This window comes from Sparus aurata, chromosome 5 (assembly GCF_900880675.1).
Source record: "Sparus aurata chromosome 5, fSpaAur1.1, whole genome shotgun sequence".
Lineage (NCBI taxonomy): Eukaryota > Metazoa > Chordata > Actinopteri > Spariformes > Sparidae > Sparus > Sparus aurata.
This window is the reverse complement of record NC_044191.1, coordinates 4,499,358-4,513,994: the sequence shown is the minus strand read 5'-3', so window position 1 is coordinate 4,513,994 and position 14,637 is coordinate 4,499,358. Positions and strand designations below refer to the sequence as shown.

General features: G+C 41.3%; 1 protein-coding gene across 2 annotated transcripts in view; it reads left to right on the top strand.

The window, feature by feature from the left end:
• Positions 1 to 14,637, top strand: part of ppm1f (protein phosphatase, Mg2+/Mn2+ dependent, 1F) — a 40,423-nt gene that overhangs the window by 445 nt on the left and 25,341 nt on the right. Inside the window, exons 1-2 of one of the 2 annotated variants that reach the window (XM_030418121.1) lie at positions 1,184 to 2,849; positions 7,233 to 7,464. In XM_030418121.1, coding sequence (XP_030273981.1) covers positions 7,301 to 7,464 — 164 coding nt within the window. In that variant the 5' untranslated portion in view covers positions 1,184 to 2,849; positions 7,233 to 7,300. Of the gene's footprint in view, positions 1 to 1,183; positions 2,850 to 7,232; positions 7,465 to 14,637 lie in introns of those variants that run through there. The other variant, XM_030418122.1, reaches the window with a different exon arrangement.

Here is a 14,637-nt window from a genome sequence, read left to right as displayed (position 1 = left end):
GGGCCCGGGTCATGTCATGATAACTGATCATTGATAACTGATCATTGTAGTCATTTTCAAGCATCAATGCTACACATTTGCTTGTTCTCACATGAAGCAATTTCATGCTTTTCTTAAAATGGCCGGACAGAACAAGCAGATTAGATTTTGGAGTGCGACTTACTATCTCGCACGCGCCAGTTACTATCTCGCACGCGCGTCTTACTGTATCTCGCGCGCACGACTTAGTATCTCGCACGTGCGAGATATTAATTCAAGCGCATTTTGACGTAATTAAACAGTGCAGTCGGTTAAATGCAGGCTTATTATCATGGATCGAGACCATCTCAGAATTTTAATTGATTAATTAATTAATTAAAGTTAATAAAGTGTCTTATTGTTATTGTGTAATGGTAAGAGATACATGCAACAGGTATTTGATGATCCACGATGAGTGTCCAGGTATTTTAATAGCCATTTTAATAGCTGTTTTAATGGCTATTATGCTAGCCATGATGGAGGAGTTGTCAAGGTAATAGTAGTTTGGTTATAATTAATTCATGAAATAACGTTGCAACAGTCACAACTGGCAATCAGGACAAACGATTAACAATGGATGCAGGTGCATATAGTATCATATTCATGTGAAAGTTGTGACAGAAAACCTACATTTACTAAAATACCTTCAATTTTCCATAACATTCTCACACAGACCACATTCTCTCGGCTTTCACAGCGACACTAAACACGTTTGTTGTCTTCTGTTATTATATAAAACAGATATACTATTGCTCTTTATACCACAAGGGAGCGCTGTTGTATAAGACAGGTCATAGTTAACACGCTGCACGTAGAGAGGTCAGAGTGCAACAACATGGCGACTATGTACGATACGACGCTGCTACTGAGAACAATGTTACAGTATAAGTTGTTGAAGTAAACGGCACTTGTTCATGATTCCAGCATCCCGTCATTGTTGAGTTAACACCACAACGTTCACTTCATTCAATTATTTGGGCCAGAGTGCCACTGCATCTTACTTACTATCTCGCGAGTGCGAGTTATTATCTCGCACGCGCGACTTACTATCTCGCGCGCACGGGAGACAGCAAGTCGCACGTGCGTGATAGTAACTGGCGCGCGCGAGATAGTAATTGGCGCGTGCGCGATAGTAAGTCGCACTCGCGAGATAAAAGAAAACTATCCATGTCACCTCCAGGGCTCTTCTTCTTCGTCGTCTTCTTCCTCTTCTTTTTCTTCTTCTTCTTTGGTGTTTAATGGGTGTCGGCATCCTTAATGTTGCATATACCGCCAACTGCTGGACTTTACTTTTCTCGTTTTCTCTTCTTCTATATCCTTTTAATTAATCCAGTTGATATAAGAAATCTGAAGATGATTCTCCTCCCTTCTCTAGATTTTCCACATTCTATAATATTATTAAAGTTAATTTCCCTTACTCCCACCTTCCGCAACCCTGTATCATCTCCCTCTCCCGTTCATAACCAGGACATGCCATCACCACATGTTCTACTGTCTCCCTCTCCCCACAGTTACACAAACCCGTTGTATGTTTGCCTATCAGACTAAGTGTGCTGTTCAATTTACTGTGCCCTATTCTCATTCTGCTCATGATTACTTGTTCTGTTCTATTATCTCCATAACATCCTATATCTCCTACTACACTTTGTAATTTATATAGATGTCTCCCTTTTTCCTCCTGCTTCCAATGTTGACTCCATTGATTATTTATTTCCTTCCATACTAAACTTTTCCCCTCTGCTTTTGATAATTTTACTTCCATATCCACCTCTTCTTTCTTCACTGCCTCCTTAGCAATTTTTTCTGCTTTTTCATTTCCTTGTATTCCTGAATACGCTGGAACCCACATGAACGTTATTTCCCTACCCTGTTGTATTAATCTGGATGTTTTTACGAGTATTTCATAGAGTATTTCTTGATGTGTTTTACCTGTCCTGTTTTTAATGCTCAGTATTGATGAAACTGAATCACTACATATGACTATCTTTTTGTCCACCTTGTCCTCCATCCATTCTATTGCTAGTAATATTGCGCATAGCTCTACTGCATATATGCTTAAATGATCTGATGTTCTCTTTGATATTGTGGTATGATGGCTGGGAATCACTACTGCTGCACCTGTTGCTCCTGTTATCGGCTCTTTTGAACCATCTGTGTATATGTACACATATTCCCCATACTTTTCATCTACATAGTTATACAATTCCTGTACTAGATCTGCTGTCTTATTTCTTCTCTTGATATTCCATATTTCTAGATCTACACTTGATTCTTCTCACATCCATTCTGGTCTTGTTGTCCACAGAACTGTTGGGCTGAATTCTATCTGCTGTATTTTTAGTTGTTGTGCTATACCCTCACTGACCCACCCAAAGCTTGTTTTTTGTTCTTTCCCTTTTTCCCAACACATCTCCAATACTCTCTTTGTTGGGTGATCCTCACTGTGCCCTTTTAGGTTTGTCCAGTAGTTGGCTATAAGCTGTTTCCTTCTAATCCATAATGGCATTTCTCCTGCTTCCACCTGAAGGGAGCATACTGGTGCTGTTGTCATTGCTCCTAGACAAATTCTTAGTGCACCTCCAGGGCTCCGTAGTAAATATCTGTTTTATGTGTTAAACAATCTAGAAACATAAATGTGGGTGTGGTTCTTCCAACACGGAAGAAGGAGGTGTGATGACGCATAGATATAACATACATTATGTCTATGTGACGTACATGAGGGTGTTACAATGGAGTGTTTGGTCCAAAGCAGACGGCTGGTCTTGTAACGGTGCCGACAGATACCTGTGATACCAGCGGCAGTCGGTTTGCCAGCAGTTCTACCAGCTCAGGTTTGTGTGTGTTCTTTATCAGTGTGTTTCTGTGGGCTCTGAGAGCTGTCGGTCTGTAGTATGTGTCGCGTAAAGTCACCATGCTGAGGGACTGTTACAATGGAGCTGAACCCAGATCAGATGAAGATAAACCTTCTGCTCGTCGGGAAATGTTCATTTATAAACTAATCCCCCCAAAATGTTTTTAATGTAATGACCTCTGCTGCTGGCCGTGTTCATGATAGAGTCACACAAGGGAAGACAATTCGAGCACGCAGTGTCACCAGACGTCGATAAAAACAGGCGAGTTTTACATGTTCGGTAAATAAAATCACAAAATAACGTCGATCTGGAAAAGTTGACTAGCTTTGTTGTGAGCACGTGGCATATCTGTGCTACAGGGTGGGTGGGTTCGGCACAGTCCTCTCCTCTTATGTGAATGATGTGTCAGCCCGGTGCTAAATATTCGTTTTTTTCAGTTAAGCTGCTGTGCAGTTAGCATTACTGCTAGCATGGTTGTCAGGACCGCTCCCACGTCGTCCGGTGTGTCGCATTAACACGGGACTATGTTAACTGGCGACCGTGAGCCGGATGCGTCTGTGGTCGCCGTAGCTGCAACAGATGTTGTAAACGGGAAGAGAAGACGTAGCTGTCCGCTGATGTGCCTATTTGTTCAGGTTCTCTCTCTGCAAAACATACCTGATACGTGTTTGGGCTCCTGTTTGATTAAACGTGTCTAACCCTCAGTCGCTGTAACAAAGTTGCTGGTTGTTACGGAGGACGTTGTAAACAGTAAAAGGGGGAGTTGCTCGTCCTGTGAATGTGTATCTATAACGTTAATAAACCTTGATTAAAAACACGTACTCGTGTCTTCTCCCTATTTGAGAAAACATGCATCACTTACAGGAACTTTGGAACCCTTCTAAACAAAAATAAAGAATTAAAACTGCAAGCCGTGATGAACGGGCCCTCGCAGGCCGCGCGTGTCGGGATGCGACGTTGTCGGACAAGCATGTGATGACGGGGAGAAAACAAGCAGTGAACGTCATGTCAATCGGATGATGTTTGTCTGACTTCCTGTGTCCAGTGGGTGGCGCTATGGATATGACACAGTATTGATGCACAGATCTATTCATGGCGACTCCCTCTAGATTCCTGAGAGATTTGGCCGAGATAGGAAATTGTATGAAGAAGTTATTAGGACTCGATGCTTCATGACGAAGGATTTTTATGGCGGGCACCGCCACGGTCAGCAGGTATGACATAGGATAAAGATTTCCATAACTTTTCATCTTCAAGGTGAGAGGATCATGCTGAGTGACTGTGAAGTCGGTGGTGTTACATCTGTAGGAGGAGATCATTTAAGTACGAAGATGGGCAATATTTCAAAATGGCGGCCAAAAGCAAAATGGCCGACTTAGTATTGATGCTGAGATTTATTTGGGGAGACAGCCTCTACACTTATGAGCAGTTTGGTGTGGATAGGAAATTGTATGTTGAAGTTATAAAGCCTTGATGCTTGACGGCGTGAGGAAAAAATGGTTTCCACCGCCCCGCCCACTAAAGTTTGACGCAGCTGAATGATTTCCATAACTTTTGTTCTTCAAGGCATGAATAAGATAATTGAGTTAATTTGAAGACTGTGGTGTTTAAGCTCTAGGACAAGATAGTTTTCAAAGTAGGCATGAATTTGGGAAAAATGCCGCCACACATCAAAATGGCTGACTTCCTGTTGGAGTGACAGTATGGGCCCTCTAGACTTTTTTGTGCGTCTGGTCATGAGGAATCTGCATACCGAATTTCGTTTGTCTACCCGCATGTGGAAGACAGGGAAGAACATTAGGGGGCGCTACAGAGCCTGCAGGTCATGACCACGCCCAGTGACAATGCAGGATCATAATTTTCGCCGGATGTGAGGTATATTTCAAATTTGGTGAGTTTTTGGGTATGTTCAGGCATCTAAAACTGCAGACAAACTTGGAGAAGAAAATGTCTTTCCTTACAATTACAATAGGGACCTCGCAGGTCTACCTGCTCGGCCCTAATTACGGGACTTCAACTCACATTCACTGAGGGAAAAAAATACCAGCGCGGTAATCAATCCACCATGCCAATCAGATCACACAGGTGACTCGCAGTATAAACTATTTCACTCCTCACAGCAGACAGGCGGCCACCTCTGGGTCGCAGAAGAAGGCCAGATCAACTTGTGACCGCAGTGTCTGTTCACCGTGTCTGTACTATGACTTCTTCCTGTACCGCTACTCGAAGAAATAGAAGTGAAGTATCTGACAGTAACTGGCAGTAAGTTTGAGACATTATTTTCAGTCCATCTTCAATAGAAAAGGACCAACAGGGATGTCTTTAATGATAGCACAGCCCATACCAGTGCCCCTCCACCACCTTGCTGCCATCTGACTCTAAATGTGGTGCCCTGTGTTCAAGAGTGATTAGCAAGGGGCCCATCCATCAGTTCCATCAAGGGCTACTCATGGCAATTCTCGATGCTTCAACTTACAAGTCCTATTTCAAAAAGTCAAACATAAAAACAGGGTAAAAATGCAAATACTTTAAGCTAGTTTATGTTGAGACATTAAGCAACATTTTGACCTAGTGAGTCAAGATTAGGGCTGCAGCTATCGAATATTTTTAGAATCGAGTATTCTACGATTATTAGGGGTGGTGAAAAAAATCAATAATCGATTAATCGCGATTATAATATTGACGATTATGAATCGATTATTAAATTTCCAAAGATCGATTTTAGGATTTTTTTTCAGCAGCGGGGGCAGGCTCTCCGGGGAGCCATGGCGGCGTAAACAAATGACACTTGACTGCAGATTTTACTTTTATGCCCAGCATAATCCCCCTTTTTATTGAATGGCTGACATGGAAAATGGCTTTTTAAAGGCTGAATGTAAACATAAAAAATAATAACAAAATGTATATTATGCAAAAAAAAAAGGTTCATCAGCACTCACCATTATCAGTGTGGTAGAGCCATGAGTGGAACCGGCTATTTTTTCAACCCATTTAGGGTCCCAGCCTGATAGCCTGTGCTTCCCATTAGGTTTTTTTCCTCTACTCTCATCTTTCTCTCCTGCACCATCACTTTGCTCTCCTGCTCCTTCACTCTGCTCTCCCCTTGCTGTACTCTGCTCTCCTTCACTTTGTTCCACTGCTCCTCCCTGTCTAATGTTACTTGTCTTATACGATTACATAAAACATTAACGTTAGATAATTTACACTCACATCACATTTGATAATTTTTTACCTAACCATCATCATTTGAGTCAGTAAAAGGCTAATGATACCTGACTAGCGTCATCTTCATCAGGTGTCTTTCTCTTCTTTGAGAAATATTTATATTATAAAAATATTATTAAGCTCATCTGAAAATGCAGTCAGCAGTTACATCATGGCGTGTATATATTCGCTTGATGCTATCAATTAGTTTACTCACGTTAGTGACACTGAGTTGAGTTGGCACCGGGCCCAATTAATTAAGCTACCGATATGTTATGTAACCTTAGCTGGCCATCAATATTTGGCGACTGTCTATTGAACTTATACAATCTATTATAAGTTTTCTTAAGCTAATAAGTCTACCTTTTCTCCGGTGAGTCGTTGCCCTATTTTCAAGATGACACTCCTCTGACTCTCCGACCTGGTGCCTGGGTGTTTGACGTGATGTCACTTTCAAGGCCGCGCTCTCGCGAGTAGTTACGAGGATGGCACCAGTAAGTTCTTGGGGGGGAGGATCTACTCCAAAGAGTAGATACTGAGCAAGATAGTTATCTATTTTACCTCAGGACTCGCGACATCCGACCCAGTGCAGGACTCTGCTGTGAAGGTGGAGATATGATGCGGCGGTGGTGTATTTGCGCAATTTAAAAAAAAAAAAAAAAAAAAAAAAAAAATTTGAAGGAGCGGCGGCTAGGATTTAGGAGTGGCGGGCCACCAATGTAGAGGAAACACTGGAGTTATTTGGTGTAGTATTACTCTCTAGCAATGTAACACAAATTAGTTTCCACATCTTAACATGATATCTAGTCATACCGACATCTACAAATACCATACCAATACCAGACCATTGCTTCGACTATTTTTTGTAATCAAATTATTCTTGTTACTCAAGTAATTGTTGCAGCTCTAGTCAAGATTATGAAAGAGGAAACACTTTACTCTTTGATTTTGACTCATTCTCATAATAAATCAAAGTTTAGTATTAGATCTGGCAAGTTTGAGATACTAAGTCACAAGTGTGCTATAACATAACTATGATAGAAATGTAAACATATTGACAGGTGTTAAGCAGGTGAATTCAAATACTCTGTGTTGTGTACACTGCATTTATTTTCCATCACAATGTCACTGCACATCCTGTTTTCATCTACCTTTTAGTCTCCATTTGTGACCTTTGAGCTGTCTCCTCCTTCACCTGAGGGCGTACTGCAACCACAGTCAGTGGGATGGAGAAGGAGGCCAGGAGCTTCCTGGGGAGATTTGTAGAGGAGTTCCATGCTGCTCTAGAGGACGACAGTCCTTTGCCAGTCAGCCCCCTGAGCCAAAAAGTGTCGCTGGAGGAGCTGCATGGAGAGAGTCTGGAGCTGGGCCTGAGGCTGCTTGCTGCAAGGTACAACTGGGGGGAAGAAGTAGACAACAAAATTAATAGAATTTGTTTGGCAGGCTTAAAGGATAGTTAAAAGCCTCAGCATTGCAAGGTTAAAATATTGACTGTATTAGACAGAGCTTTTCATTCTGAAAAGTGAGGCCAGTATGAAAGTGCCCTAAAACTGCATTCTTTCTAATGACCAGCAGGAGCCACTCCACTGGTTGGATAGGGAAGTCTGATCAGATGTAAGCTTATGAAAAAAATAACCTACCTCTCACTTGATTCATTGCCTTAGGAACAGTTTACTATTTAGTTTAAAATCTCTACTTTTAAAGTCTTCTTCAATACAGCATGATGATTCTTTTGTAAATTATCGATCCATTTAGAGTTAAAGGGACCATAGAGCATGGTATGTTTTAGTGCATGGCTACCTTGTGATTGAGAAGTCCATGGTGTGTCCTCAGAATCTCAGTCAGATCCAATCGCGATATCCTCTACTCCAACCTCTCATCCAAATAGGGTAAGTTGTAGCTAAAAAAAACAAAAACAAAATGGTGATGACTGTAATGCCAAACTTGTCATGGTGGGTTTACACTTGTCTCTAACAACAGATGGAGACTGAAGGCCCATCACTGTGAAATCTAATGTCCATTATTGTATTTATAGAAAAGAATTTCAAAAAGTAATATTCTGTAGTAGTATATTAAATCACAACATAAATCTTAACAAAGCTTTATGTCCATCTCTCACTGTGAGATGAGAACTTGTTTGGAGATTCACTGAAAGGAGGAGGTGGGTGTCCCTTTATCTCAAGCTGGTCATGAATTCTTCAGTTGTGAATTGAGTTTTTAAACCCATCAGTTCCGCAGCTTTTGAGAGAACTGCCAACCATTTTTCTACCGTTATGTCATTATTTTCTAACTCACTACTGTTCTCTAGCAGTGATGCTGCTACCTCTGTGGACCAAACGACGAATATTATGTTGGCATTCCAGCTCTTTCTGAAAACGTCATGTCAGAATAAAGTAGCCACAAACATTTCCATAATCAACATCTCGGTTAAAGTGGCGTCTTTCTGTCATTCAGGCAGACAGGTACAGCCAGAGTTCCATGTCTGAAAAGGTTTTTAAATGTAAAGAAACCATGTTGTGTTTATGAGGATAGAGTGTCATTTCTTTCTATCCCCTTACCGCCCGTTACAGACCAATAGAGGTGCCATCATTTAAATTCTTAAATTCTTTCAATTAAAAAAAAAAACATTAAACTTTGATTATCAAAAGCATGATCAGCATGATAATTTTTCTCTCCACCCAAAGAAAAAAAAAAAGCAACACTTGTTGTTGTTAGAACCCTTTTGTCACCACAAAAATCTGTTTTCGTTTAGCAGTTTGTTACCGATTGACTGCTGAAATACTGTTATTTCATTTTTAAATGTCAGTGTGGGAACAAAAAAAGTTTGATTTGAAAACTGAATCCAATCAATTGAGACCTTGAGATTGCAAGTTAAATCCAATGTATTGTTTCCACATCAGCGTAGTCTCAGCATTATATTATTTCTGATATATCACACACTAGGCTGTAATTTGAATGCTTGGTGCTATTTACAGTATTTAACCAGTCTGTGCATGTCTGGCAGCATTCTTCACATTCCTGACAACTCTGCTTTTAGCCTGCTCACTGAGTATGCAAGATTGTCACTGCATTTTAACATCACACTGCATGGCTCGACACTAGAAGAGTTGCTGACACACTGTTTAAATTTGAAGGCAGAAAAATACCAAACAAGAGCGATACTGTCACTCTGCATAAGAAAAAACCAAGCTGGGGTGCCGTTTAGCTCAGTGGGTAGAGTGGGCATCCTATGTACAGAGGCTTTGTCCTCGCTGCAGTGGCCCTGGGTTTGAGTCCTGGCCTGGGGCTCTTTGCTGCGTGTCACTCTCGCTCATTCTTTTTCCTGTCTTAAGAACTTAAGATGTTCTATCAATAAAGCTGATGAAGGCCAAAAAAATATATTTAAAAAAAAACTAAAAATACTGAGGACTGACGATAGGCCTAATTCAGACCAAAAACAACAGTCCTCCCATTCTTTCCGAATGACAGTAGTACATTTAGGCTGTAGCGATGAGCACAGCAGGGGTTGCCAAAGGGGTTATTGGCCCTGTGGTGAAAAGTCATAATCAATGCAACCTGCTTAACTGAATTGTTGTTCAAGTTGTTGATACTAATTTATTAAAAGACACTCTTGCTGGAGCTGGAGAGCTAGTGTGCATGACTGTTAAAGTCGCAGCCACTAGTGCGAAAGATGGACTGTGGAAAACTGTCCAAAGTGTGGCTTCACTTTGTAAAGGAAAAACACGATAAGTCAGGTTGCTAGTCTAATCTGACGAAACATTTAAGGCAGCATGTCATTAATGTCAACAAGTGTATCGTGCTTGATGTCTTGCAGTCTTCGTAATGGAGTGCATTAGCCTCAGCCACCAGTGGCACATCGCAAGCAGCTGCAGTAATGAAGGGGAACGCAAGCCAAAGCACACCATTCACTATGCCCAGTTTTGTCTTTGGTCATCATTCCCTTTTTAATGCCAGTGTCACAGAGCAGTGAGCTGTTCTGAACACTTCAGTTCCAGCATTTTGAGTGTGGGTTTCCTTTTGTAATGTTACCTGTCTACCACAAGGCATCACTGATAAAGACATTTGAGTTTGAAAGTGCTAAACTGTGCACATAATAAGCTGAACAAGGTGTGTATTTAATATCACTCTTGACTGAGGCAGCCCTATCATGAATATGACCGCATTCAATTCAGACTAGAATTGTGCTGTATATAAAGTGTTTTAGAGATGTTACTAGGCGTGACCTAGTGAGACTGTCATTGTGATTTGTACATTAAGTGTTTCAGCTATTTATTAGTATATGAGACTTGTAAGTCAAATTACCATCAGAATGTGTCACAAGGTGCATGTATGAAAGTCTTAAGTCTTATGAACATGTTTTACACACTCATGACATCATGCGTTCAGGCCAGATGCACTCAACCATTATAAACCTGGAAGGATCAGCTTTGTCGAAGTCATACAGTCTGGTCACTCCTCTGGAGAGTCCTGACAAAGAGACACCGTGTTTTCATCAGTGTATTTATGATACTGCTAATGCACCTAATGGGAGATGGAAACATCTTTTCTGAATAGCTTATGACGTGGCAAACATTTAACTTGCATTAGCAGGCTTTTCAGCATCTGAGGGCGTTAGTCTTCCTTAATGTAATGACAAACCTTCAAACTCAGCTGAAGTTAGAGATGAAACATACAAAATACAACGAATGAGAATCATTGCTCTGAGTGTCATTTTATCTGCTCATGTTTTTTTGGGGGGTAAGTTGGGTGGGTCAGGAAACTCAATATCCTGTTTGTAGAAATACCATTGTTCTCCCCGCTTCCTGTTTCATAAGCCCAGTCTTCCGTGCAATAGAAATGTAATTCTGTAAAGTAAAAGGAGTGATAGCTGACAGAGGGTTCATTCCAACAACAACATTCATTATTCAAATAGTGGTTGCTGAATGGTTGCTGTAATCAAATTGGTAACAGGAAGTTTTTTTTTTTGTTGTTGTTTTTTACCAGAACAAAGAGTTTGTCATTTTCGAAAATTAATATCTCCACTAATTGTCTCTTTCTTATAACCAAATAATGGTTTATGTAGCATTGTTCTAGTTCACATTTGGAAGTTATTTGGTCCTGCTTAAAAAATCGAGTGCCACAGATCTTGTTAAATATTTCTTCAGAGCTGAAGACCCCACTTTGGGGGTTATTTTGACTGTAGATTATTTGAATTTCCTTCAAACTTTTCTATTCATTGTGTATATATGTAAAAAAAATAATAATTCAAACATGTTTTATTAAGCTATCATTTATAATTTTCTTAAATTAGAAAGTTGAAATTGTGAAATATGTGTATTGAGCTAAGGAAGTAAGATTAATATTTTGTCCAGACACACACAGAACAGGATGACATCACCCACAAACGAAGCATTTTCAAGCTGTAACTTGCAAATTTCCAGAACCCAGTGAAAAAACCGATGAAATGAAACCACTTAATGTAATATTACAGCCAGTGACGAGAAAAGTGTAAAAAAAACAGCTTATTAAAAAAGATTTTAAACAATGAAGGAGTAATTTTACATCTTTGAATTTATTATATATGCAGTAAATATCAATATTTTTTAAAGGACATTAAAATTTAATAGACAAAATAACCAAAAACCTGGGATTTTCAGCTCTGATGCTATAAGATCTGTGACACTTAGTTTTTCATGCAGGACGAAATAACTTGTAGATAAGAACTACATTAACACTACACAGAACCATAAAAAAAACCTTCCTCTTATCATTGATTACTGTAACTATTCAGCAACCATTTAAATGAAAAACTGTTACCAAGTTTCCATACTTTCTCTTGGATATTCTGGACAAATTTCAACCTAATCCAGAGAAAAATGTATGATTATTGAGGCTTTGAACACAGATAAAAAGAAACTTAATTAAAGCTGCGAGCAGCGTTGAACGGGCTCTCGCAGTCCACGCACGTCGGGGCATGCTGCCGTCGATGAATGCTGCCATCGGGGCATGCTCGAGCAACACCTTCCGCTGAGGAAGTCGTTGCTTTATTATTGGGTGGCCTGCTATTTCCGGTATGAAATAATATACGCTGAAGTCAGAAAAACTGTGTGAACTGCTGCATGATTCCCCGGACAAAGACTGAGTCGATGGTCCGCCTCTGGAGCTGGCTGAAGAGAATGTGCACACGAGGCATGATGCAATGAAATTGTTTCAGGTAGAAGCTGAAAGAATCATCCTCCAGTAGCCTCACAAACCTTCCAGCTTCTCGCACAGTGGCAGGCTCAAACTCCGCTGATTGTTTCAAAACACTAGATGATGTCACCTTTGTGCTAAAACAGTGTTCACTGCACAGATATGGAAGTTCCATCTTACTCTGTTTGCTCTCGGGAGTCTGTGTGCCACCACTCTGTCACGCACACTGGTTCTCATGGGAGATCTTGAAAAAAATCCAGAGAATCCAGCCAGGTCAGAGAAGAACTGATTAACTGATGGGATGTGAGATGTCACCTGCTGCATGATGGAAGCTGAAGAGGAAGAAATTTCAGCCCATGGGGGAGTTGCTGTTGTGCTTGTCCCTCTGGGGCTTTAACAGCCAAAAGTGTAAGTCTGAAATGAGACCATCAGCTGAAAGCCAACAACATTTCCTACATTTCTCTGTATATATTGTGTATGTGAAGTAAAAGATGTGGGATCCAAATCAAGCTAAAGAGAACTTTTTCTTTAGTTCTTCCATCTGCTCTCCACTGTAGCGATGATGTCACACACTCTAACTCACGCAATACACACCCATCATAAAATCAGAAAATGGCCTAAAAATCCTTAAAGTCCGTGTAAACCAAAATCAGCCATTTTCTTCTAAACACATCAAACAGGTCATAAATGTGTTTACTTAAAACATGTAAAAGCCATTCGGCCATGTAGAATTTAATTTTGGAGCTAGGCTCACAAACAGTTTTTCAACATTTCTGTGTTCAGGATTTAATGGGCGGGTCAGAAATCATGCAAATCATGGCCGCGTTACGTAACGCGGCTATATGATTTGCATAAACCCGGCCCTGCTGCGGAAGTGCTATAAATACGTTCAGCGCGTCGGTTTCAGCGGTTCTCCCACTCGCTCTCTAGTCTTGGATAGCATTGCTTACAATAGTTTGCAGCTAGCTAACCAGTCAACCAGTCAGCTAACCAGTCATGTCTCCTCCACATCCTCTGCATCTTTCCTGGATGCCACAGTGTGCAGGGTGACGGCGCTGTTATCTTATTTAAGTTTCCTTCGGATGACAACGTAAGGAAACGGGGGAGTCCGTTGACGCTGGTCAACTCCGTCCCCGGCTTGCATCCTCTCCTCCCGCCGACGAGGAGATGTGGCCGCTGCTGACCGCCGCTGACACTCTCCGTCCCGCTGACGGCGGGTCCCACCGGCATAATGTGGCCGCCGCCGCTACCACCGCAGCAGCAGCCGACCCACTCCGTCCCGCTGACGGCGGGTCCCACCGGCGGTATGTGGCGGTAGTATCAGGGCCGCATCATTGGTGAGCCGTCCCAGTGTGAACGGATAATCCGGAGGCGCGGAGCGAGGGCGTGTCGGTCTGACAGTCTGATAACTGCACAGGTCCTTCACTCAACTAAATACAGAGAAATGTCCCACAAAGCAACGTTACATGACCGAACAAAAGTAACGTAGTAACTGTAACTGTCTTTAGCAACTCATATGAGGAAAACAAATACCACAGCTGTATGTGGAGAAGCGTCTGTCCTCCTGTCCGTCCTCCCGACTCTCCCTCAAATTTCTGCTCACAAAACAGCGTCTGTCACGCTTGTCACAAGACTTTAACTCACCGAGTGTTTGACGAAAATAAATCACTGCGACTGCCAGCCCTCCTGACCGAGACTACAGGAAACTGTCCTCCAGAAAACAGCCTCCGTCCCCGCGAGTGACAGAGTCAGACAGCGTCCTGTTTACTGATGGTGATTATGTATAATTATGTAATTTAGCGCGAAAAACTTCACTCCGTCACTTTCCAGGATGTTTAGTGGGTCAGGATCTCAATCACTACACGTTATAACAGCATCTATATGATTATAAACTGTACTTTAGATAGACAAGGGGAACACCTGGGGAACACCTGGGGAGACACCGACGTCATTAACATGACGTGTAGCCCCTGCCGCATGGGCGTGGTTCCAGCGCCTCTAACTGACACGCCCCCAGCGTTTCACAGCAGAAAGAAGTGCTTGTTTTTCCATGATTTTGAGACCTAATTTTATATACTTAACAATTTTTTTAATCTTTCAAATTCGGCTCAGTGGTCAATGATACATGTTTCTTTGGTGTGACAAACTCATAACACAATTTTTTTGCCGCTTTACACGGACTTTAACACTAAAACTGTGATGATTTGAAAACCATAAAAGATTTTTAAAAACTGAATACATGCCCAGTAGTTTGAGGTCTTCTGACTCTTTAAAAGTTAGAATGGTGTATCTAGCTCAAAGTTTGAGGGACAAGGAGAGGTTGAAAGTTGATGAGTTTTGAAGAGGATTTGAAGATTTCCCCATTTACTTTCCATTCACAATGATTAGACTG